This window comes from Canis lupus, chromosome X, assembly GCF_011100685.1.
Source record: "Canis lupus familiaris isolate Mischka breed German Shepherd chromosome X, alternate assembly UU_Cfam_GSD_1.0, whole genome shotgun sequence".
NCBI lineage: Eukaryota > Metazoa > Chordata > Mammalia > Carnivora > Canidae > Canis > Canis lupus.
Genome location: NC_049260.1, coordinates 83,430,644 through 83,454,499, shown reverse-complemented (window position 1 = coordinate 83,454,499; position 23,856 = coordinate 83,430,644). Strand labels below are relative to the sequence as shown.

General features: G+C 41.5%; 1 protein-coding gene across 4 annotated transcripts; it reads right to left on the bottom strand.

The window, feature by feature from the left end:
- Positions 1-9,749: 9,749 nt before the first annotated feature.
- On the bottom strand, positions 9,750-16,660 carry NXT2 (nuclear transport factor 2 like export factor 2). Of its 4 annotated transcripts, none has more exons than XM_038588052.1 (5): positions 16,466-16,660; positions 15,413-15,500; positions 14,324-14,410; positions 12,674-12,818; positions 9,750-11,819 (listed from the first exon to the last, which is right to left on the bottom strand). In XM_038588052.1, exons 1-5 carry the CDS (start codon positions 16,561-16,563, stop codon positions 11,638-11,640), a joined length of 600 nt encoding a protein of 199 aa, XP_038443980.1. In that variant the 5' UTR covers positions 16,564-16,660; the 3' UTR covers positions 9,750-11,637. The 4 variants fall into 4 exon arrangements, with proteins under 4 accessions (XP_038443980.1, XP_038443981.1, XP_038443983.1 ...); XM_038588053.1 differs by lacking the exon at positions 16,466-16,660 and adding an exon at positions 15,617-15,634; XM_038588055.1 differs by lacking the exons at positions 15,413-15,500; positions 16,466-16,660 and adding an exon at positions 15,139-15,260.
- Positions 16,661-23,856: the final 7,196 nt, after the last annotated feature.

Sequence of the window (23,856 nt, the reverse complement as noted above, 5' to 3'; positions counted from 1 at the left end):
TTTTGAAAGAAAGACAAAGGCATTTGAGATTTTTTTTTTTAATCCTCAGCCTAGTGGGGCAGAGAGGAGTGATAGTAGAATGGCACTTTAAGGTGTTTGTGGCAGCATGAAAAAGAATTAGATTCAGGTATGCCTGGGTGGCTCAGTTGGCTAAGCATCTGACTTGATTTTGGCTCAGGTCATGATCCCAGGGTCCTGGGATTGAGCCCCGTGTTGGGCTCCAAGCTACGGTGCAGAGACTGCTTGTCCCTCTTCTGCTGCTCCTCCCTCATTCTCTCTATGTCTCTCTTGAATAAATAATCTTTTTTAAAAAAAATCACTCAACCCTCCTCTGTCCAGAGTTCTATTTCAAAGCTTTTCTCCCTAATCTCTTGGTTTCTCATCTGACTATAGAAGAGAGTGGTGGTGGGTGGAGGATATCTCACTTCTCTCCATGGCACAGATTGGCAGGAAAGTCCACTGAGTTATGAACTCAGTGTTTGCTGGCCAGGTATACCAATGAGCCTGATATACATTTTCCTAAAATAGGAATGCAAAAAATAAAGTTAGTCCTCTATCTTACAACTTATATCTAGTGAAAAATTCAAATGAATCTAAACTTTATAAAAGCCCAAGAAAATAAAATATCCCCAAATGTATGTAAGTTCTGGAAGAAAATACGAGAGGATATATTTATAATTTGGGGGTAGGGAATACTGCATTAAGGTGATCATGAACATCAGAACTTAAAAAAGAAGAGTGGTATGTTTGAGCGAATTAAAAAATACATATATCTGCATGGCCAAAGGTATCAAAATCAACAGGATAAAGACAAAGAAAGTTTAGTGGAAAACTAGCAAAGAACATGAAGCAGTATTTCACAGATAAAGCACTATAAATGCTCATACTCACTCATGCTTAACTCAATCATTCATTTATTGAACAAATACTTAGTGAGCAACTACTATATGCCAAGCACTGTAAGAGATGCTAGGGAGGACACCCCGAGTAGCTCCGTGGTTTAGTGCCACCTTCAGCCCAGGGCCTGATCCTGGAGACCCAGGATCGAGTCCCAGGTCGGGCTCCCTGCATAGAGCCTGCTTCTCCCTCTGCCCACCGCCCCCCACCCCGTCATGAATAAATAAAATCTTAAAAAAAAAAAAGAGGTGCTAGGGATTCAGCAGTGAACAAAATATGCAATTTCTCTGCCTTGGAGCTTACAGTGGACGGAGAAAATAGTAAAAACTAGATATATATCAGTGGTGAAAACTGCTCTGGAACAAAATAAAATGGAGTAGGGGGATAGAGAGTTATGAAGAAAGTGCTTTTTTAGAAAGGTTGGTTGATGGCTAATTTTATGTGTCAACTTGACTGGGCCATGGGTGCCCATATATTTGGTCAAACATTATTTGGGGGTATCTGTGAGGATGTTTTTGGATGAGATTAATATTTGAATAGGTAGATTGAGTAAAGCAGATTGTCCTCCTATGTGGGTGGGCATTGTCTAATCAGTTGAAGGCCTACATAGAACAAAAGGCTTGAGTAAGAGGGAACTCTTCCTGCCTGACTGAGCTAAACATTGGTCTTTTCCAGTATTTGATCCCTAACTGAAACATCAGCTCTTCTTGGGTCTTGAGCTTGTTGGCTTTTGGAGTGGAACTTATACCATCAGCTCTCCTGGGTCTCCAGCTTGCTGACAGGAGGTCTGGGAACTTCTCAGCCTCTGAGCCAATTCTTTATAATATTTCTCTCTCTCCTTTATAATCTCTCTCTCCTCCCCCGCTCTTGCTTTACCCCTCCCTCTTCCTCTCTTCCCTCTCTCTCCAACCCTTGATGATAGATAGGTAGATAGATAGAGATAAGATAGATAAGATAGATAGATGATAGAAAGATAGATAGATAGATAGATAGATAGATAGATGATAGAATGATCTAGTTTATATGTATATCTGTATCTCTCTATGTTGGTTCTGTTTCTCTGGAGAACTCTGACTAATACATATAGGCAGGGAAGACCTCTGACTAGATGACATTTGAGCAGAAGAGAACTGAACTGTGGGGATGAGGTACAAGGTTATCTGGTGAAACAGTGTGGTGGGCAGGAGAAAAAGCTTTAAGGAGTCTTCCCTAGAGTGACCCACATTTAGCACAGAGGCCAAGGGGTTGGAATGGAGGGAGTACAAGAAAGATGTGATCAGAGAGACCCTGACTATGATGAGCAGGAGCCAAACCATGACGCCCTTTAAGGCCATTGAAAGAATTTTAGCTCCTACTTAGAATTACATGGGGAGATAGTGGGGGGTTTTGAGCAGAGGAGTGGCATGATCTGACTTGTGTTTTTTAATGGACCACTCTTGCTGTTGTGTTGGGAATAGGCTGGGATGGGACCAGGAAGACGAGGTAGGAGGCTTGAATAATAATCCTGGTAGAGACCAGGATGGTATTGGTGGAAGAAATGAGAGGTGGTCAGACTGTGGGGTGTGAGAGACAGGGAGGAGTTGAGGATGGCTTCAGGCTTTTGGCCTGAGTGTTGGAATGATGGAGTTGCCATTTACAGAGATGGGGCATGGTGTAGGTACAGCAGGTTGGACGACAAGATCAGGACTTCAGTTTACACATGTTAACTCCTTCCCATCTTAAATGTTTTTGTTGTATATACTTTAGTTTTCCATTTAAGAAAAATTTCCAAATTAGGATTTTGATTTGGAACATGTGAAAATTAAGTTAGAGTTGTCCATTAGACATGGGAATAGGCAATTAGTTTTCAGTACAACAATGGAGGTCAAAACTAGAGGTATAAGTTTAGGAGTTACCAAATTATCTAACAATTAAAGAAATACAAACTGAGACACACATTTTCTCACTAATGAGTTGGGCAAATTTTTAAAAATTAATGTGTCCAACATGGCTAAAGTTTTGGGAAAATGAGCACTTGTATCCATGTTGTGAGCATGTGAACTGATAGAGCCTTCTTGGAAGGAATTTTGCTAGTTTTAATCAAGATTTAAAATGTGCATATCGAGGCACCTGGGTGGCTCAGTGGTTGAGCATCTGCCTTTGGCTCAGGTCGTGATCCTGGTGTCCTGGGATTGAGTCCCACATTAGGCTCCCTGCGAGGAACCTGCTTCTCCTTCTGCCTCTCTCTCTCCCTCTCTGTCTGTCATGAATAAATAAATAAGATCTTTAAAAAATGTGCATATCTTTTAGCCTAACAATTGTACTTCTAGAATTAGATCTTCTAGATGTGCTCACAGGTGTGTGCAAAAATATATATAGAAGATATTTGGTGTTACACTGTAAGAAAGTAAGTGGAGACACCTGGTATGCCCAGTGACAGAATATGGTTAAATATGCTATTGTTCAGTCAGCCTGGAGTCCAGGTTCCCATTTAAAAATTGACCACATGATGATGGTGAAGATAATAATAATAATAATAGTATTTTTTACAATATTTTATTTATTTATTCATGAGAGAGAGAGGGAGAGAAGCAGAGGCACAGGCAGAGGGAGAAGCAGGCTCCATGCAGGGAGCCGGACATGGGACTCGATCCCGGGTCTCCAGTATCACGCCCTGGGCTGAAGGCGGTGCTAAACCGCTGAGCCACCCGGGCTGCCCAATAATTGTATTTTTTAACTAACTGCTTATGGTGTGTCAGGTACCACACGAAGTATTTTATACCTTATCTCTTTTTGCTACCCATAGTTCTTTTTTCTAGGCATTCATTCACGTAGCAATTATTTGGGGGCCTCCTATTTTGTGCTAGGTCTACTTAGGGAATCCATAAAAATGGTCTCACTTACCTTGGACCAATAGTTTGTAATTTCTCTAGGACTACAGTCTCCTTTGAGACACTGGTGAAAGCTATAGTCTCTGTCCTCAGATAAATTCTCATTTCCTTGTGAGATCACAGCCCTCCCTCTTGATGTCCCAGGTCTGTGGACCCCGGACTGGTTTCAGAATCTCTGTTCTGGGACTGTGGTGCGAGAACACACGAGACAAGGGTGAGTGGTGGGGTGGGACAGAAGGCCCAGGCATAAGGAAAAATCTCCAGCAGGCCAGTTTGTGTTTGGAAAGCATGGGTTAAGTGCAGATTTTGCTGCCAGGATGCTAAGATGCCAGCATTCTAGGATGCCAGGATGCCGTGGTCCCTTGGTGAATACTAACAGTGCTATCTGGGCTCTCCTCCCATCCCCCAGCATTGCCCGCCCCCATCCTCCATCTCTTGCCCCTGCCTGCCAGCCCTGGATAGCCTAAGTGTCTCTCTGTTCCCTCTTCAACTCCAATTCTCAGAGAGCCAAATGCAATCAGCCAGGACTCCAGCCTTCTGCCCAAGTGGCTGGGAAGCTTCACCCATAACCTGGGTATGGGGCTTTTCAATGAGTCCTTGTCTCCTGTTTCTTTTTCCCTTGCCCATGGAAGGTTCTGTGGCAATGGGCAAACAGGCTACTAGGGTACCTGCTTGAGAAGCCACCAGCCACTTACTCTCAATATTGACTAGTGGTTCAATTCAACAAAGGACAGGTGACAAAGACCCCTGGGTCAGTTTGGATTCTCTCGTAAGCAGATACCGGAATGGAGTTAGAAGTGAATGGTTGATTGTGGGTGGACGCCTGTGAAAGATAGAGAGGAAGCAGGATTGGGCAGGGAAGTCTCCAGACGTTGATATGTACCCGACACTCGTGAAAGGACAGAAGGGCAGAAGCAGAGCTGGGCGGACTGTGATATGGATCTGAGAGTCATGGCTAAGCCAGGAGACAGCTCCAGAGCAAGGATAACCCTTTGGAGAAGTCCTGCAAGGGACTGAAATGGCCAAACTTTAGCATCTTTGCTATGTTCAGTCATTGGCTGGAGGCTGCCCCAAAACAGCATGGCCTCAGCTCCAATGCTGCAGCCCATCCTGCAGGCACTGCCACTAGAGGTTGTTGGCTTGTCCTCACAGCCCAAACGTTAAGTTCTTTCTGGAAGAGTGAGTTGAACAGTGTCCCTAAGCCACCACCACCTTTAACCCTAAGGACCAAGAAAATGCCCAGCATGGCTGTACCAAGACAGATCAGTGCTAATACAAAGTCTCACGGGGCAACATTCCCAAGACAGAGTTTGCAACTTTGCATGGGCCCCCTGCCTTACAAGGAGCAGGGGTGAGAGCAGCTCCGGCCCTTGGCTATTGTATTTTTCCCTCTAGACACTAGCCCCAGATTCACCCTTGCTTGTGACTTGTGTACTATGCTTCTCCACGCTTCCCCTCAATTCTAAGAGCCTTCCACCTGGGGAGGTAAGGAATAAGATGCCCACAAAGACAGACAATGGGTGGGCGCACATATACATTGGGCTAAGTCTCCCTCAGACTTGGATTTAAGAATGTAGGACATGGCAATTCTAGGATCCACTACCATTCATCAAGTGTCTGTAATTCTATCAGAGTGGTTAAGGTCACCTATTCTTAAGGTCAAATGAGATAATAATGCACGCGAGGTGCTCAGCATTGCCTGGTACATGTAGGTAACTGGTTAATGGCAGTTAGCTATGTTATTACTGTGTGCCAGGCACAGTACAGCTTTTAGCTCATGCAGGCTTCACCATAAGTGAAGTATTGCAAGCTAAGTATTACATCCGCCTTTTGTAGATGAGGAAGGAGGGGCTGTGCTAGAGGATTATTAACTTGCTAAAGGATCACACAGGTAGCAAGTGGCAAGTCCCCACTTCACCTCCATGTCTCTGACTCCAAGTTGACCCATTAGCTCATACTGACACTACGTTCTAGTGCTTTCCTTGGCTGCTGCCAAAGGGGCTCTGCAGGCTGAGAGGTATGGGGGCATAAATGGGGTTTGGAAGTGTTCTCAGGCCACTAACAACTGGGTGAGAGTGGCAATGGAAACAAAGACCTCCCTCACTGTGAACAGAAGTTAAAAGAATGCATAATTGGTAAGATATTTGGGAGGTTATATGCTGGGCTCATTTATAGCCCACAGTAGAGTATATAGAAGTTTGCTTTCTGCAAGGGAGAGTTTGAGGGGCATCAATCAAATCCCTCCCATTCCTCACACACAAAACATGTCCAAAGAGCTCAGATTAGTGGCCGGTTGAGTTCCAGTATTGTTCCAGCTGCTTCCGGACCAAGTGCAACAAGCCCAAGACACAGAAGCCAATCAATTCCACAGTGAGCTTATGAGTTAACAAACTTAACCTGAAAACAGAGGGTGGGGTGTGAGAAAATGACTCTTAGGGCAATGAAGTTCTAGATGGGATGGGAAGAGGGATTTGAGGAGAGGACAGGCCCGAGTCTGCAACTCTGGGGACCTTGGGAAGAAAAAGGAGAGCCCCAGAAAGGATGGAAGGAAGGGGCATGGAGGCAGGAGGCCCTCCAGTCCCTACTTTTGCCACTGACCTCCCAGAGATGCGTGAGTCTATTTGTTTGTAGCTTCAGCTCTTATTCTGCAAGTGGAAGGGCTTCCTTAACCACCAGGCCTTCCCTCCCCAGAGTGATTATAAATCTTCTGAGGGAGGCTCGATTTTTTGGTCTCTCTCTCCAATTTCCTTTTTATTTCCAGTTGCCTGGAAAGCAACATCTATCCAATTGTCCCCACCCCACCCTACCCCCTTGGCCCCACCAGCTCAATTTCTCCTCTGGTCCCTTCTCCCAGGCTTGCATTTTCTTGCTCTGGCAATACCCAAAGCCAATGAATTACTAGCTCTGAGATTGGGTCCAGATCACTGGCAATTCTGGGGGGCACCGACAGGGAAGATTAGAGAAATCAGTGCAAAAGGACAGGGGAACGAAGTTCAGGTGGCTCAGGAAGCTCAGGGCTCCCAGTGTTACAGACCCCTCTCCCTGATTTCCTGCCCTGGTGTAAGAGAATTGGAATCAGTAATGTTCCTGGCCATTACCGGCACACTCCGCCCCCCCTGCCCATACAGAAAGACCTCTCAAGAAGACATCTGCAAATCGCTATTCTTGCTTCCCTTTAAGGGCCTCAATCGCTTTTGTATGGGAAAATAGTCCTATAATTGATCTAATCTGAGCCTTGTTGGGGAGTTGAAGAAATCTCACAGGCAGTGGCAAGTTGTGGTTGTGGACGGCAGTCTCGGATCACTGGATTTTAGCCTAAAAGAAACAGAATTTGGCGAGAGGCCGAAGCCCATGACTGAGCCAAGAACATACAGCCATCCTCTGGTGCAGCTCTGTCACATTCTTCTCTTATTCAACCCTCATAACTACCTGGTGGGCCAGATAGGGCGAATCTTCATTTAACACCTGAAGACAGGCCCACAGTGCAGGAATCACCACAGGTCACACACAGCACAGCAGGCACAGATCAGCCCTAGAATACAGATCTCCTTTGGGTTTGGGGCCAGGATTGACTTCGAGACTACCACAGCCTTTGCTAAACCAGGGAGCCAATACACAAAGTCCAGAATGTTCAAGAAAAAAGGGAAAGGGGAAAATACATACAATTGACTTAAAATAGACCAAAACACAGTTTATTGCAGTTATCAGACTGCGTTTAGGGTGTTTCTGCCAGAATGCCTCCTCAATGCTATTCTTGGACACTTGAAATAGGGTGGCCTCCTCCTGATTTTGAGTCCTTTTCATCTCACATACACTGCTCTCAGATTCTGCCTAAAGACTAAACAGTTGCTCTCTTAGGCTTTGAACTTTGGGTGCAAGATAAGGAATGGAAGGAAAACAATGCCACCCTTTATGGCCTTCTGCAAATATGAGAGGAGGAAGTTTTTGATGTCTTGTAAGTCATGGTGACATTGCTTTTTGGAAGCCACCCCAACACCAAGCCCTACTAGAAAGTGACAGTTAAAATTACATGCTTGCTCCTTTTTGTCCTTTCCAAACTGCTGCTACAATCCACGAAGAAGTTGTAAAAATCTATTCAGCAGGCTGTGATCAGAATTAAAAAAATTATTACAATGAAATAGAAAGTACCAGAAACAACTTACAAGTAGTAGGCATGAGTTTTCTTTTGAACATTTAGTTTGTTACATTTATGCATCTGTGTGATGGGTTGTGATATTTCATACTTATTGTGTGTTAGAGCAAAACCTTTGAAAGCCACTGATCTAGAAGATGCATATGCCTCAATCCAGATGAAAGCTGTATCCTAAGACCCCTTCATCGGATATGTTACTCCAAGATGTTCCCTCTTTTTAGTGCTTCTCTAGGAAGCAAGACTGACCTATATGGTCCATAGATGGTCACCGAGAACTCTTTTACAGAAAGCTGCATTTGACAAAAGGGTGGAAAATATTAGAATACAGTGGTTTGATAGCTAAGTGTTTGGATGAAATATTTTCATTGTATAGAGCCAACTGTTAAATCCAAAAGCCAACTATGTCCTACCACTTCCCCCTAGATATTTATCCTTTATACCACGTTTGTCTTTTATATACCTTGTATTATTTTTATTATATACCCCTGTATTATCACATGCCCTCCTTAATGCCTGTCACCCAGTTACCCCATCCCCCACCCACCTCCTCTCCAGCAACCCTCCGTTCGTTTCCTAGAGTTACAAGTCTCTCATGCTTTGTCTTCCTGTCTGATTTTTTTCCATTCAGTTTCCGCTCCTTTTGTTATGGTCCCAATGGATAAATACCCCATATTAAATAACAAAAATCTGCAAGTGAAGTTCCCTTCTACTGAATTTCCTGCCTCAGTTTTCAGTCAATTCAGCAATATTCCAGAATAAGACAACTCATGGTATCTTCTTGCTTTTGGACTGCTTGCTCCTTTCCCAAACACCACATATGCCCTTTAACCTCACTGGGATTATCTTTTTTGACACATCCTGTATTACCAGGTAATTTCCAAAAACCAGGCACATGTTAAGACTACAATTCAACAAGGCTTATGCATGTTTAAATAAGGTCTGTAGCTCTTCCAGCCATACAAAGCTAGTCATACAAGTAACTTGAAAGAATCGGGAGTCATGAGTTACTAGCTCACAGCCTTTTCCTTTCACTATGCCCAAATCTATTTATTTACTTATTTTAAATTCAATTAAAATATAAGTGCATTAGTTTCATATGTAGAATTCAGTGATTCATCAGTTGTATACAACACCCAGTGTTCATTCTATCATGTGATCTCTGTAATGCCCATCATCCAGTCACATGACCACAGATTTAGACCTAAGTAGACTCCTAATCATTTTTAGAGAGGAAATACGTTACTGCACTTCATCAGTATTATTGAAGAGGCCATTGATTGTGAGATGTGCCGGTATTTTTGGTACAACTGAGAAAAGGGGGGGGAAGCCAATTAAACTATGATTTGGCAGAAATTTAGGATCCATACCAATTTCAGGGATATTTAATTGTGAAAAATAAGTGTATTTGTGAAGAAATGAAAAGTGGTAGATAGTTTCAAGGGCTGTTGCCTCTTCTCACTCCCATCCAAGTGCCTAGTGACTTATTTTTAATGTAGAATTGACACTACTGGAACCATTCTTTCTGGAAACCAACTGTCTTTTGGCTTAACTGCCTGCTGACCCCAGCATTTGGGCTAAAGTTTCCCAAGGTTAAAATTTCCAACATCTCACCAGAAACCTCACCGCTACCTCAAACAGATGATCCCGTGAGTGATTATTTGGTAGGAAAAGAACAAGGTGAACTAGAGAGAAGACAAAATCTAGGTTGTCAACCACTGTTATCAACATTCTATTGTGTTTGTTTTTTAATCTGAAAAACTTTATATTGTAAAGAACTACCTCTTCTGGCGTCTCAAAAAAAAAAAAAATCAAAAGACCTTAAAACAAGCTTGAGAAAACTTGTCACAAGGCAAATTTTATTTTTTTCAAGTTACAAAAATATGTGCATGTCAAAAATAGTCTTAGTCCATACAAGAGTAGTTCCAGCCATTTAAAAGTTATACAGAGTTTGGAAAGAGCAATGCATACAGAAGTCTTAAAACATACAATATAACCACTCAATTCAGTTATTGCTAGTTATATGCAGCTTTTTACTTGAGATTGTTCTCTACCAGGGAAAGGTCAGTGTTAGGCACTGATTATTTGCTGCTGAAGGCATAGATGTAAACAGCCATTCTAAAATGAGAATAAGCTCACTCTGAGTAGACTATAATGTTTAAGTTTTGATCAGCAGTATAAGAGACTGTGGGTCTAAATTTCAGTTCCACCCCCTTTTCCAATATTTAATTCTATTCTGTTAACACATCAGAAGTGAAACATGCAGTTTGGGTCAAGGGTAAAGGAACTTCTGCTTTCCAAAGTAAGCGATAAGAAACCTTATATTTGAGTTGCAATGGAGAAACGAAGCTGGCACCTTTCACTTAAAAACACCGAAATGATGAACAAAAGCATGGAGAAAACTTTAAAGTTTTACAAAAACCAAAGCTAGCCTTTTCTCTTTATATGTCAAGATATAACATGAATCAATTTGTTCTTTTGAAGTGTAGGGGCTTATGAAAATCTGCTGTCCTCTATTTGCTCTTTAAAAAGACAGAGCTAGCCACATGACAGGAACATGCCTTACAATAGTTCTATTTGCTCAACAGAAAAACAAATCATATTAAATAATTTTAACTTTAAATAAGTAAAAAAGAAAGAAAAACACAGCCAACAGTGTAAAACAAAGAAAACACTTATTTCAGGGGGTGGGTAATACATAGGAGACTTCTGGCCTGAAGTTCACATGGAAGACTTAGAAGTGAAGAGTGTCCCGAAGAGAGAGCAATGGCTTGGTTTCCCACTTTCCTGTCAGACCCTGCAGGGTCAGGGTTATTGCTTCTCACACGTAGGACCATTTAGAAGGCTAATTTATGACTTAAATCCTAAAAATAGGCTACATTTTTAGGAGGTAGAAAACAAGTACCAAACATTTACCATTTGGCCACCGTTCTTAATTTTTGGCCAACCTTGGATCTCTCCATTTCTCACTCCCCATTCTCCCATTAAAGCTATGAGTCCTACTATCATTTGTTACCTAAAGTTACAAACTTGGAGCTGCCAAGAGAAATCTTTTTAAGTAGTTCTGCTTTTAAATCACTGAGTAATCCAATACTCAAGTATCAACTGGGAACGTTTTAGTAGATTCACTCTGTAAGAAAACATGCCAACATAAAACACTTAACACGAAGAAAGACTACCGAACATCTCTACGTGTTAGTATGTCAGAGTAGCTATGCAAACCTAAATTAGTAATGCCTTCACTGAATGGATTTGGAAAAGCCTTACATTACAATTGCATTACCAGCAATACTGAAAATAGGTATGTGTCTTACTAAGAAATTAAGCTAGTAACAATGACCAAAAAACTCCACTTTTTCCCAGAGAGTTACTTTGTGCTGATATCCCATAGATAGTATTACAAAAGAATTTCATTTTTGCAATAGGCTGGGCTCACAGTGAGTATATTAATACAGAGACCATGTGTACAGTATTACTGTAAGAATGTTATTAGTGAAATGTATATAAGGCATGTAAAAAACTAGCATTAAAGCTTTTAAGGGCAATGATCCAAACAGGCAGCTGCTAAAAAAGGTGCTGCTAGGAATAAAAAAAGTATTAAAGAAAACAGAGTTTCAGCACTTATTAGTTTATAGTGCTTCCATAATGAAATGAATTACTTCACATAAATTTCTGTTGCTGGAACTAATGGACCAAAGAAGAATGGACTTTTGCCCCCTTTTAAGTACTAGCCCAATCTTGGAAACGGAAGCAATCACTTGCAATCTTCCACACAGTGTTGTTAGGAGTAGACTGGGCAGTCAGCAGGAAGTTCTGGTTGAAGTAGTGTTGTTTGTTTCCATCAAACTTCACAATTCCACTGGTCACAACGAGAACTGTAGTCTGGGCCTGAGTAGCTTGCTCTTTGCCCACATAGAAAAAAAGAGATCAGTTTCTATCTCTAAGCAGATTTTCCGGCTTAAACTACATTGCTTCAAACACAACACAGAAAAAACCTTTCATAAACTTTCTTTGCCTTGAGGACAATATTGAGCATGTGCCCCTAGAGGTAGAAAATTATCATTTCAAAGCATATTAAAATTATTTTTAGTCCAGAAGGATTTAGGGTAAAGTTTCAAAATGAAGAGCTTATACCCAGCACAGGACCATTCGGTTACTGTATTCATTAATATTTCACAGGGCTTCTAACAGAGCTTTTTCTTATGCTTTCTTAAGCTATGAAGGGGGGAAAAATCACCCTAAACTACTACTTCTGACACTTAGGACCCTACCTAGAGGTTAATCTTACATATCGCATCAATCTACTTTGAACCAAATTCTCTCTTGCCAAATCATTTTTTCGTGTAACAGAATAAATTTCTTCCATCAAATTTCAGCAGGTTTTAAGATAATAAAACATATTAATCAGATATTGGTATAATTTTTTTCTGGAAACATTTCAAGGTACAAAACGCAGCTGTTTATATAGGGACAAGGGATAATTGGTCTTCTCCCATCAACCAAAATCCCATTAAGCCTTAATTTCTCACTAACTTCTAATAAACCATAAGCACACAATCCATCAAAACCTACTTGCGGTCCTCTGGAATGAGATGGAACTAAAGGAAGACCAAAAGTTTGATCTGACTGAATTTTTCATTTTTAAGTTGTTCAAAGAGTAATTGCTTCTATGGCTAAAAGTTGCTTGCTGCTTTTGGTGTTCAAGCTCAGTGCTCACTAAAGGAAAAAAGACGACACTGAAAGACCATGGTCTTACCATGAACTGGTTGGCAATCTAACATATTGACCTGGAACTCACTAGAAGGCAACATCTCAAAAAAATTAGCTAGGGCCTCCAGCCCTGTAACAACATTTCCATTCCATATTAAAGTGGCCTTCTCCAGATACAGCCGGGTTAGTGCCTTAAAGAAAAAAAAAAGGGAAAAAATGGTAAAGATTTCTGTTCCTGGGGAAGCATTTTATAGAAATGGATCGAAGGGTTACAGGAGGCATATAGACATTTCCATGGTTCTACCTACCTCCATCTCCTCTCTCCTCAGCGCCCCTCCCCTCCCACTAGAAGATAACGGGAACAAAGCATATGCCTTATCACCTTGACTTTAATAGATATCATCTCACTTTAGCCATGAAAACACTGTGCATCCAAACTAAAAGAGGGTTTTAGAGTTTTACTTTGTTTGCTAAAATGAATTAAATGATTACAAGCTTCAACCCAAACCAGTTTTAGTCTCCCTTTAGTTTCCAGTTCTGAGAATTCAAGATGTCAATCAGATTCCACCGGTACACTTCAGCCCTAGTGTTTATATACACGTGAGCCACTTAATGTTTGAGCCATTTGATGTCCTATGTTTTAGGAAAAATTCCTTTTACTACTACTCAAACAGCCTATTTTGTTCAAAGGAATCAAAAGTACTTGCCAATGCAGTCTTTGCTAAGTCAGGTAAGTTAAGGCCCAGATAAAGCAAAATTCAACAGTTAACCCCTTAGGCACAAGAGTTAGTTACAGGAGTTAAGCGTCACAGGACACATTTGCTTAATCCTAAAATTTCACTTGGATTAAAAGAACAGCCTGTTATCTGGACTCTGGTAATAAAACTATGTTGCCTTTTTTTTGCTGCTTTATTTTTGAAAGCAGCAAGACACAATAAACATCCATTGTCAGGCCCTTGCCCTTGTGCTGTACCAGAAGCTTCTTTTATCTTCTACCTTAAAAAAATAGAAATTCTTAGAGATTAATTTCTGTACATGCAGCATAAAGGAAAGCTCTCTAAAACAATCTTATGCCAATAAGAGACCTAGGCAAGACTCCAGCACATACTGAAAGTTAACTTAGAAGATAGGACTCAAGGATAAATCACAACAAAAAAAGCTGATGAAGTAACTTGCTCTGTTGAAAACTTAAAGTATCCAAGCCATGTGGATCCTGTTTGTGAGTGCCAACTACAGCTTTGAGCTTTAATCAGAAATTAATAATATATGAAATTAAACAGTTCAAGGAACATTCCCTGTAATGGCACACTCCTTCACTAGCACTGATACTGTTTTAAGTATACTGGCTGAATGACAGCGTTAAAAAAGGTAACATATTTGAGTAAATATATGTCAAACCCCATGTCAAGTGCAGTAAGTTAATTCCCATTTACTCTCCCTAAAACTAGAGAATAAGAGAGATTAACAATTTACCCAAGGTCACAGAGTTAGGTAAATGCAAAGCTGAGAGAGGGACTCCAGAGCCCACATTTCCAGAGTATCATAACCAATCCTTCCCTTAAAAAATGCACTTTTAAAGAACAAGCCCACAGTTATCACTTATGCAAGTCAGATGACTGGATGGCTACAAAAAGACAAAAAGCAAAACAAAAAACCCTGGTACTTAACAAAGTGTAGTAGAGTCTATAAGGCTCACCCGTCTTCTTTTGTCCATTGTCTCATAGTAAATATTGACAAATTCCTCAGCAGCTCTACATGCCTGATCTACGTGAGTTTTAAAGTCCTAGAAGAAAAAATTCAGAAGTGCACATTACCACCCCTCCAACTCCTAACAAAGAGAAAACGAACAAAAGCTGGTCACGTATTTCAATCACTTTGTAGCTGCATACACAGTTCACATTCTTCCATCGATATTTGGACATTATAAAGGTCAGGGTTCAAAAGTTTCCAGTTTTTTTATTTTCCCCCATTTTAAAGTACATGTGTTTAGGACATACTCATCCCTCAATAGTGAATTTTTTTCTCATTTCAAATATGAATTTATGTTTGCTTGGTAACTGGTACTGGAAGTACCTTACGCTTCCAATATCTTACAAAACATTCACCTTAAAAAAACGATGTGGTCTGAACCTTATAAAGGGCAGGGTGGTGGTGGAAGTGCTGAATTCCCTCTTTAAGCCAGAACTCAGGACAAAGAGTTACTCAGTGGGGGAAAAAATGGAGTATAAAACGAAGTTCGATGAAATGCTTGAAAAACTATATAGTTAGGAAACTTCTACACATGACGGAAAAATTCACCGGCATTTGTAAAGAATTGTCGAACCGAAGGAGAGAAATGCTGTTGGGGTTTTTCTTCTGCCGGATGATTTAATAGGTACCTTTCTCCCAGCCATTCGCCGAGCCCAGCCTATTATTTGAATTAAGAATCCGTTTCATTTCCCTGTCAGGATATCGAAAGTCATTCAGAGAGGGAGATGATAGAGAATAAAAAATCGCAAGCCATAAACAGACCCCAACATTTCCGCTTCCCGCCAACTCTCATCTCGGGGTCCTTGGCAGCAATCGAAAGGGACTGCACGGACGCCAAGGGGTGGGGGCGGCGGGGGAATCTGTGGGCTCGCGACCCAAGGGGGCTACAGAAAGCGGGCCCCGCCCCGGAGCCCAGCGGGCCCGGCCCTGATTCGCCACGGGACCACGTGACCACCAGGCTGCCCGCCCCAGCGCCCCTCCCCTCAGCTGCCCGAGCCGCGGCGCCTCGGCACCCTGCAGTGGCCCCAGCACTCACCACAGACGTGGCCATGAGGGACCCCGAAGCAGCTTGTTCCGGCAGTGGCGGCGTCACTACCTCTTCACGTGTCGGGCGCCCTCGGCTGCTGCAGGACCAAAATTTAGGAAGACAGCTAAACCCGCCAAACGCCGAATTCTCTACCCGCCCATTCTCTCCCGGAAGTAGCTCGGTCCGTTGTTAAAAGCACCCCGATGTTCCAACCTTAAGTACACTTCCTTCAGTTCCGACCGTACCCTCCCATCTGCCTCCTCTATTCATTTGGTTGCTATTTATCTACTTGGTTGGGAAGAAAAAAATCCTCTGCTTTCGTAAACTAGATACTCCAAGTAAAAGTATCCATTTCCCTCACGAAGCGGGACAAGAAAAAAAAAATCTAAATGGCCCAATAGGGGGACTTCTTTGCGCCAGGAGGCGGGGCCAAGGATAGCAGAAGACCAACGAGAAACGCGAGGAGACACCTACTGGAACTGTAGACTATAGGAAAAAGGGGTGGAGTTTGGGGAGGGATGCCACCACACTGCGCATGACTGGCAAAGAACGGTTTAAAGTTCTGGAACATTCTGGAAGAATCTAGCCTCACTAAATCGAATCCCAACGGTCTCAGCAGCATTCCTAAAATTATTCATGATTTGGTTTTCTGCTATTCATAAGAAAAGGCTTATCAAGTTCCTTCATGCCCAAATTTTGGTCTCAGACTCCAAATGAAGATTAGCAAACCTTGCCATTCACCACCTTCTGCAGCCTACTTTCTAACTGCAACTAAAATTTTACTGCGTGGTGACCACGAGCAATGTAATTTTCTAAGCATTTTAATCGATATTCACTTATTACTTTAATAATGCTATGAGGTAACCATCTCCAGTTTATAGCTAAGGCACATTGTGATTAAGGAACCCACTGAGAGTCACAAACTAATTGGGGTTCAAGCTCAAGCAATTTAACTACCACTACAACCTGATTTCACTCTCCAGCATCCTTTAAAACCGTTCACCTCAAAGGCACCAACAGCTTCTGCATGGTTAAATCAATTAGCTATCGCTATAGTCTTACCTCGAATAGCTGGTTTCTGGCTCATCAAAATATTCTCTCCTTCTTTGGTATCTTCCTGAGTCCCTTCTATGAGCCCAGTCTCTTCTGAATCTTCTCATATTTGAATCTTATTTGCCCCCCACAGCGCTCCGCTCTTCAAACTACCTTCAACTGCAGGCAGACTGACTTTCTTCCCCTGCGCCCTTCTTACTGGCGTCACTTCCGGGGGTGTCTCTTATTTAAAAACCTCCTTCCTCCCACGTGACTTCAACTGCTATTCATATGCTAATAAATCTTCACGACACATCTCCAGCCCCCACCGTCGATGTCCAGTTCCGCTTATGGAATTTCACTAGATATGAACAGCAGAAATGCTTTACAGGTTTCTCGAACTCTTAAGAGTCCAAAATTTAAACTCCTTAATTCCTCTGCAATTCCAATCTTCTGTATTCTTTCAGTCATCTATGCTTGAATTCTTGGACTCTATTTTTAGCACCCCCATCATCGTAATTCACTTGTTTGTTCAAAAAATATTGAACACTTACTATGGACTACCACGTTATGCAAGGTTCTCCACATAACGTTCACAATGTAATGGGAGTTCTAGACAATAAACAGAACATTTATGAACTACAGAGGAATTCCAAGTAACTTGCTCAATTTGGCTCATTTTTTAGGCAACCTCTCTCTCTCTCTCCCCCCTTCCTCACCTCCTCTCCCCCTCCCTTCTGCTGCCCCCTCCCTTCCGCTGACCCCTCCCATATCCTCCCCTTCCCTCCCCTTCCCTCCCCCTCTCCCTGCCAGTCCCCACCCCCTCTTCTGCTCTGCTCCCCTCCACCATACCTTCCACTGCGCCCTCCCTTTCTTCGACTCTTCCCCTCCTCCCCTTCCCTACCTCCTCTCCCTTCCATTCCCCTCCCCTTTCCATCCCTCCCCCTCCCTGCCAGTACCCACCCCTCCCCCTCCCTTCTACTCTGCTCCCCTACCCATCTCCTTTCCACTATCCTTTCCATCCCTCCCCTCTCCTCTCCTCTCCCCTTATCCTCTTCTCCCTTTCCCTCCTCTATATGCAAATATTCTCACTTCTCATTTTTCCAAAATGTTTCTAATCTTTTAAGACCTACCTTGGTCTAGTCTCAATTTGCCATTCCAGACTTCTCTCTCATTGTTCACCAACATCGGCAAAGTTAACTAGTACTGTTTGCCAAAAATGACTTGTGTTTACTGCTTTATAGGTAATTATGCTTATTAATTGAGAGCTCAGAATAGGTGTCTGGTGTTTATTATAATCTCATTCAATCCTCATGACCCCTGGAGAGAGACAAATTATTATCTAAAATTTTAAGAACTCAAACTGCAATTCAAAGAGGTTAAGTAAATTGGCTAGGATGACATAGCTAGTGGAGCTAGAATTTCAACCCAGAGCTGTGTAATCCCAAAGTCTTTTCTCTTAGACACTCTGCTAGTCACGTATGTGCTTAAACTACACTTTTTAAAAAAAGGTTTTATTTATTTATTCATGAGAGACACACAGAGAGAGAGGCAGAGACATATACAGGGAGAAGCAGGCTCCCTGTGGGGAGCCCAATGCAGGACTCAATCTCGGGACCCTGGGATCATGCTCTGAGCCAAAGGCATATGCTCAACCACTGAGCCACTCATTGTCCCTAAACTATGCTTATTTTGAAGTATTTACTCCCTACATTTCTACCTGCCCCAAAGATTGTGACCTGTCCTCTGGCCATGATGAGTGTCTATTGGTGGGAAGGCAATAGTGCTGGGGATGAGAGAAGTGCTGAGAGTATTGGAAGGGGACAGCTGAGCTAGAGATGGAGGGAGGTCTCAGAGTTTTGCACTGAATGTTTGCACGGAATTTTGTGTACTTTTATTGATGTGCTACAAAGGTGGGAGGCTGGGGAAGCAACATAGAAAACAATGTTGGGCTCTGGTTGGTCAGGACAATGAACTTAAACCATATGAAAATTGTATACAATGGAATATTACTCAGCTATTAGAAATGACAAATACCCACCATTTGCTTCCACGTGGATGGAACTGGAGGGTATTATGCTGAGTGAAGTAAGTCAGTCGGAGAAGGACAAACATTATATGTTCTCATTCATTTGGGGAATATAAATAATAGTGAAAGGGAAAATAAGGGAAGGGAGAAGAAATGTGTGGGAAATATCAGAAAGGGAGACAGAACGTAAAGATTGCTAACTCTGGGAAACGAACTAGGGGTGGTAGAAGGGGAGGAGGGCGGGGGGTGGGAGTGAATGGGTGACGGGCACTGGGGGTTATTCTGTATGTTAGTAAATTGAACACCAATAAAAAATTTAAAAAAAATTGTATTTGGGGGGATAAATGGTAACCAGGCAAACAAAACATGGCATTGCTCTTGGCTAGATAACTGCACATGCATGAAAAGTGGGGAGATTGACTAGGAAGGGTGTGAAGGGGCTTTTCTTGGAATACAGAACGGCATCCTTGTTAAGCACATAGTTGTTGGCACCAGCATGAATTCAGATCTTGGCCGTTCTACTGAGGAGCTCTGTGACCTTGGCCAAGTTACCTAACCATTCCATTCCTTGGTCTCCCAGTCTGTAAAATAGAAATAATAATGTTAATACATGTTTTGTGATATCTTTGTTATGGACAAGCAGTCCCTGCCTGAGGAATGTTATTTCCCCTACCCATGGCAGAGATTATGCAGCCAGCTATTTAAGAGAATGAAGTTGAGACATACTAGGTAGCTTCAGTGTATTGAGGGGCATAGCTCAGGAGAGGGTTGGGTGCTCTGCAGGCTTAATAAATTGGGGTAATTAGGACTGCTTCTGGCTGTGCTGTGCAGCCATTTTTTCCTGCTCAAACATAGACCTAATGGAATTAAAGCTGCTCGGAGTTACTACCATACCCATCTGAATCTTCTCCTTGCTCTGGAGTTACCATGGACTAGTCTAGAACAATCAGGGAAGTGATCCGAGGAGTCAGCCCCTTGCTCTTAGGTCTCTGGTTGTTGATCACCCTGCTCAACATTAAGTCTTATGCCCTACCAACTCAGTTAGCTCGGCGCCTTTGGCCCATTCACATCAGACAGCACTTCTAAAAACAGCTCTGCTGAGATATAATTCACATACCCTGTACTTTACCCATTTAATGTGTACAGATCAGTGGTTCTTAGTATGTTCACAGTCATGCAAGCATTGCCATGAAATTTTAGACCATTTTTCAATGGCCTGAAAAGAACCCCTTCTCTTCCCCATTAGCAGTTCCAATTCCTCTTGCCTGCCACCTCCTGGCACCACCGCCTGCTTCTATGGATTTGCTTATTCTGGACATTTCATATGAATGGAATCATACAATATGTATCTTGGCCTAGTTTTCAAAGCTCTTCCATGTGGTAGCATGTATCCACACTCCAGTTCCTTTAATTACAGAGTAGTATTCCATTGTATGGCTATACCACATTTTATTTATCCATTCATCCATTAGTGGGCATGTTTCCACTTTTTGGATATTATAAATAATGCGTTTATAAACATTTGTTTACATTTTTGTGAGGGTACATGTTTTTACTTCTCTTGGGGAGATATCCAGGAGTGCAATTGCTGGGTCATATGGCGACTTATGTGTTAAAAAATAAAATTCAACAGTAAAATTTGAAGATCCTTTTGGTTTTATTCAACAATTAATCAATTGGGCAACATCCAATCCAGCAGACATAAAGGAGCTCTGAGGAGTTGTGCAAAATGAAAGACTTTCACAGGCAGAAGGGAGAAGGAATAAGGAAGTTCTATGAAGCAAAAAAGCAGATGGGTTATTGCAAGGTTCTTTTTCTTTAGGGGATGGTAGGGGTCTATCAGGCAGATCACCTAGCTAATACTGATCAGGTGATTCCTGATTGACTGGTTTGAGATTCCATTTCCTGGAGAGCTAAAATTGTAATTAAGTAAGCCTTGGTTTGATGATGTGTTGCTTAGCATAAGCAACTGCATCTGTGGGGGCCTGTTGTCTTGTCTTTAACCTGTTTAATGTTGTAAGGAACTACCAGACTGTTCTCCTCAGGGGCAGCACCAATTTACATTCCCAGGATTGTTATTTCTCTACATCCTTTCCAATACTAGCCATTGTCTATCTTTTTAATTATAGTCATCCTAGTGGATAGGAAGTGGTATCTCACTGTGGTTTCCATTTGGATCGCCTTGATGCCTCATTATCTTGAACATCTTTTTATGAGGTTATTGGCCATCTGTTTATCTCCTTTGGAGAAATGTCTATTCAGATCCATTGTTTTAAAAAAATAGGTTGTCTTTTCATTATTGTTTTTTTTATCCTTTACATATTCCAGATACAAGTCCCTGATCAGATATATGATTTGCAAATAGTTTGTCTTATTCTGTGCATTGTCTTTTCACAACCATAGAGTTGTGGAGCAGCGTACAGGAATAGGTGAGTAGATCCAGTTACAACACTACAAGCGCTAATGTCCTTATGGGTGTTCAGTAGTCTTTCTTGAACACATGCTCCTCAGATTTTTCCAAGTATTTGCTTAATTTCTAGAGTTCTGAACGAGTTAATTTTGACAAAGTTAGTGTTCTCATTGCTTTGGGGGAGGGGTTAACTTATAGATGTTCTCACTCTGCTATTCCGAAGCTTTGTCTAGATGGCACTTTGATAGATCTTTTGAAAGATGTTATTGGATAACTTTTATTATTTATACATTTTCTAGACTTTTAGGGAATAACTTTATGTGCTTTTCATATATTTAACATTTATTTCATACCACTGGCACAGAGTAAAAAACCTAGGCAAAGTAGGAGGTAAAAAGAAAATGACCAAATGAAAATTTCTCCTCCTGATAGCTTGCTTTTATCCCCATTTCGAATCCATTCTGGAAGAAGTGAAGATGTGAGCTAATTTCTTTTTCTTTTTTTTAAAGATTTTATCTATCTATCTATCTATCTATCTATCTATCTATCTATCATCTATTCATTTGACAGAGAGAGATGGAGAGAGGGAGCATGTCTGTGAGTGGGTGGAGGAGCAGAGGGGGAGAGAGAGGGACAAGCAGACTCCTAGTTAAGCCTGGAGCCCAACTCAGGGCTTGATCCTCTGACCCTGAGATCATGACCCTAGCTGAAACCAAAAGTCAGATGCTTAGCTGATTGAGTCACCCAGGTGCCTCCCATGCCCCCACTCAACCCCATTTTTTAAATTTTAAATTTTTTTAAATTTTTATTGTTTTTTTATGAACTTGTTTCTTATAAAGGGAACTTTTTCTTCTTGTCAGGAAAGAAGTGAGAGAATAATCCATTTTCACCTCATTATTTTTTTTATTTTTCAATTGCCTCCTCTATGGGGTATTCACAAGTCTTATCTTCAGGGGAGAACAATTCTTGCAACCCTCTGCTGGAAACTTCTTTTCCTTAAAGTAATTCTTTCCAGAAGCAAAACATACAATACAGCTTTTCTATTGGTTGAGCTCACAGGTTTGGGGAAATTCCACTAAGACCCTGGCTCATCCACTCCGCATATTTCTTAGACAAATACGAATTGTCATTGTCAAGACATTGCTGCAACATAAGGTTCAGACAGGGGCATACATTTAATTAAGAAGATGAGGAACTAAAATATGAACATTTCCTTATCTCGCTTAACTCTGAGAAGTCACCTTCATACAAAACAACTCTGTCTTATATTCTCTCTGCCATCTAGCTCCAGGCTTCTTTCTGTTCCCATGAACTCAATAAAAACAAACCCAGAAATAAGCAAAATAAAAAAATGCTCCCTCTAAAAAAAAGAGGGGGGAAGAAAGAAAATGTTAGGGGATTCATGTAGTCACGTAATTTTTTTCTATTCTTTTTACCTTTAAATATATGTTTGCCTGAAATTAAAATAGATCTACAACAATTTTTTGTTATTATTTGCTTCATGTAAGTTTTACATCATCATTTTATTTTCAATCCTTTGAGTCTGGGCACCTGGGTGACTCAGCGATTGAGTGTCTGCCTTTGGCTCAGGGCCTGATTCTAGAATCCCAGGATTGAGTTGCTCATCGGGCTCCTTGCATGAAGCCTGCTTCTCCTCCCTCTGCCCGTGTCTCTGCCTCTCTTTCTGTGTCTCTCATGAATAAATAATTAAAATCTTAAAAAAAAATCCTGGGACGCCTGGGTGGCTTGGCGGCTTAGCATCTGCCTTGAGCCCAGGGCATGATCCTCGAGTCCTAGGATCGAGTCCCACATCTGGCTCCCTGCATGGAGCCTGCTTCTCCCTCTGCCTATGTCTTTGTGTCTCTCATGAATAAATAAAGTCTTTTAAAAAAATCCTTTAAGTCCTTATGTTGAGGTGTGTCTTTTGTAAATTGCATATAGTTTATTTTTTTTGCCTGATATATATATTTTAAAGATTTTATTTATCTATTCTTGAGACACACACACAGAGAGGCAGAGACATAGGTAGAGGGAGAAGCAGGCTTCCCCCAGGGATCCTGATGTGGGACTCGACCCCAGGACCCCAAGATCATGCCCTGAGCTGAAGGCAGATGCTCAAGCACCGTGCCACCCAGGTGTCCCTGTTTTTTAAAATGATATACAATTCACCTAATGTTCATGAATTTTAAGTGTAGTGCTTGATGGATTTCACAAAAGTATACGCCCACAAAACCAGTAACTACATCACTACAGAGATTATTTCCAGTGCCCGGTGGGTTCCTTCCTATGCTCTCCATCAGTACTCCCCAAACATAATCACCATAAGGACTTTTATGATCACACATAGTTTGTGTCAGTTATTTAATGTCATGTAAATGAATTCATATAGTATGTACTCTCTAACATCTGGCTTCTTGCACTCCACAGTAGTGTGAGTCATCTGTGTTGTTGCATTAGAGCACTGGCTTAAGCATTCTTAAGCATTCTTTATTTATAATAGCCTCAAACTGGAAACAACATACATATTAATCAGTGGGATGATGGACAAATCAATGATCTCAGGGAAAAGAATTTACTATTTCACCCTTAAGTATGATTCCTGCTTTAAAAAGAACATCTTCATTAGATTAGATATGTTCCTTTTTATCCCTAGTTTGATTTTTTTTTAATCATGAACAGGTGTCAAAATTCGATCAAATGTCCTTTCTGCATCCATCGGCAACTTGCTCCTTTATTCAGCCTATATAATAAATTACATTGGATGACTTTCAAATATTCAGCTAAGACTCCATTACTGGGATAAACCCCACTTAGTCATGATTTATTGTCTACATTGCTGGATTCATTTGTTAATATTTTGTTTAGGATTTTTGCATCTATGTTCAGGAAAGAGCTTGGACTGCAATTTTCCTTTCTTGTACTCTTTTTTTTTAATAAATCACATGATTTATTTATGGGATTTCTACATCACATTGTGGCTTA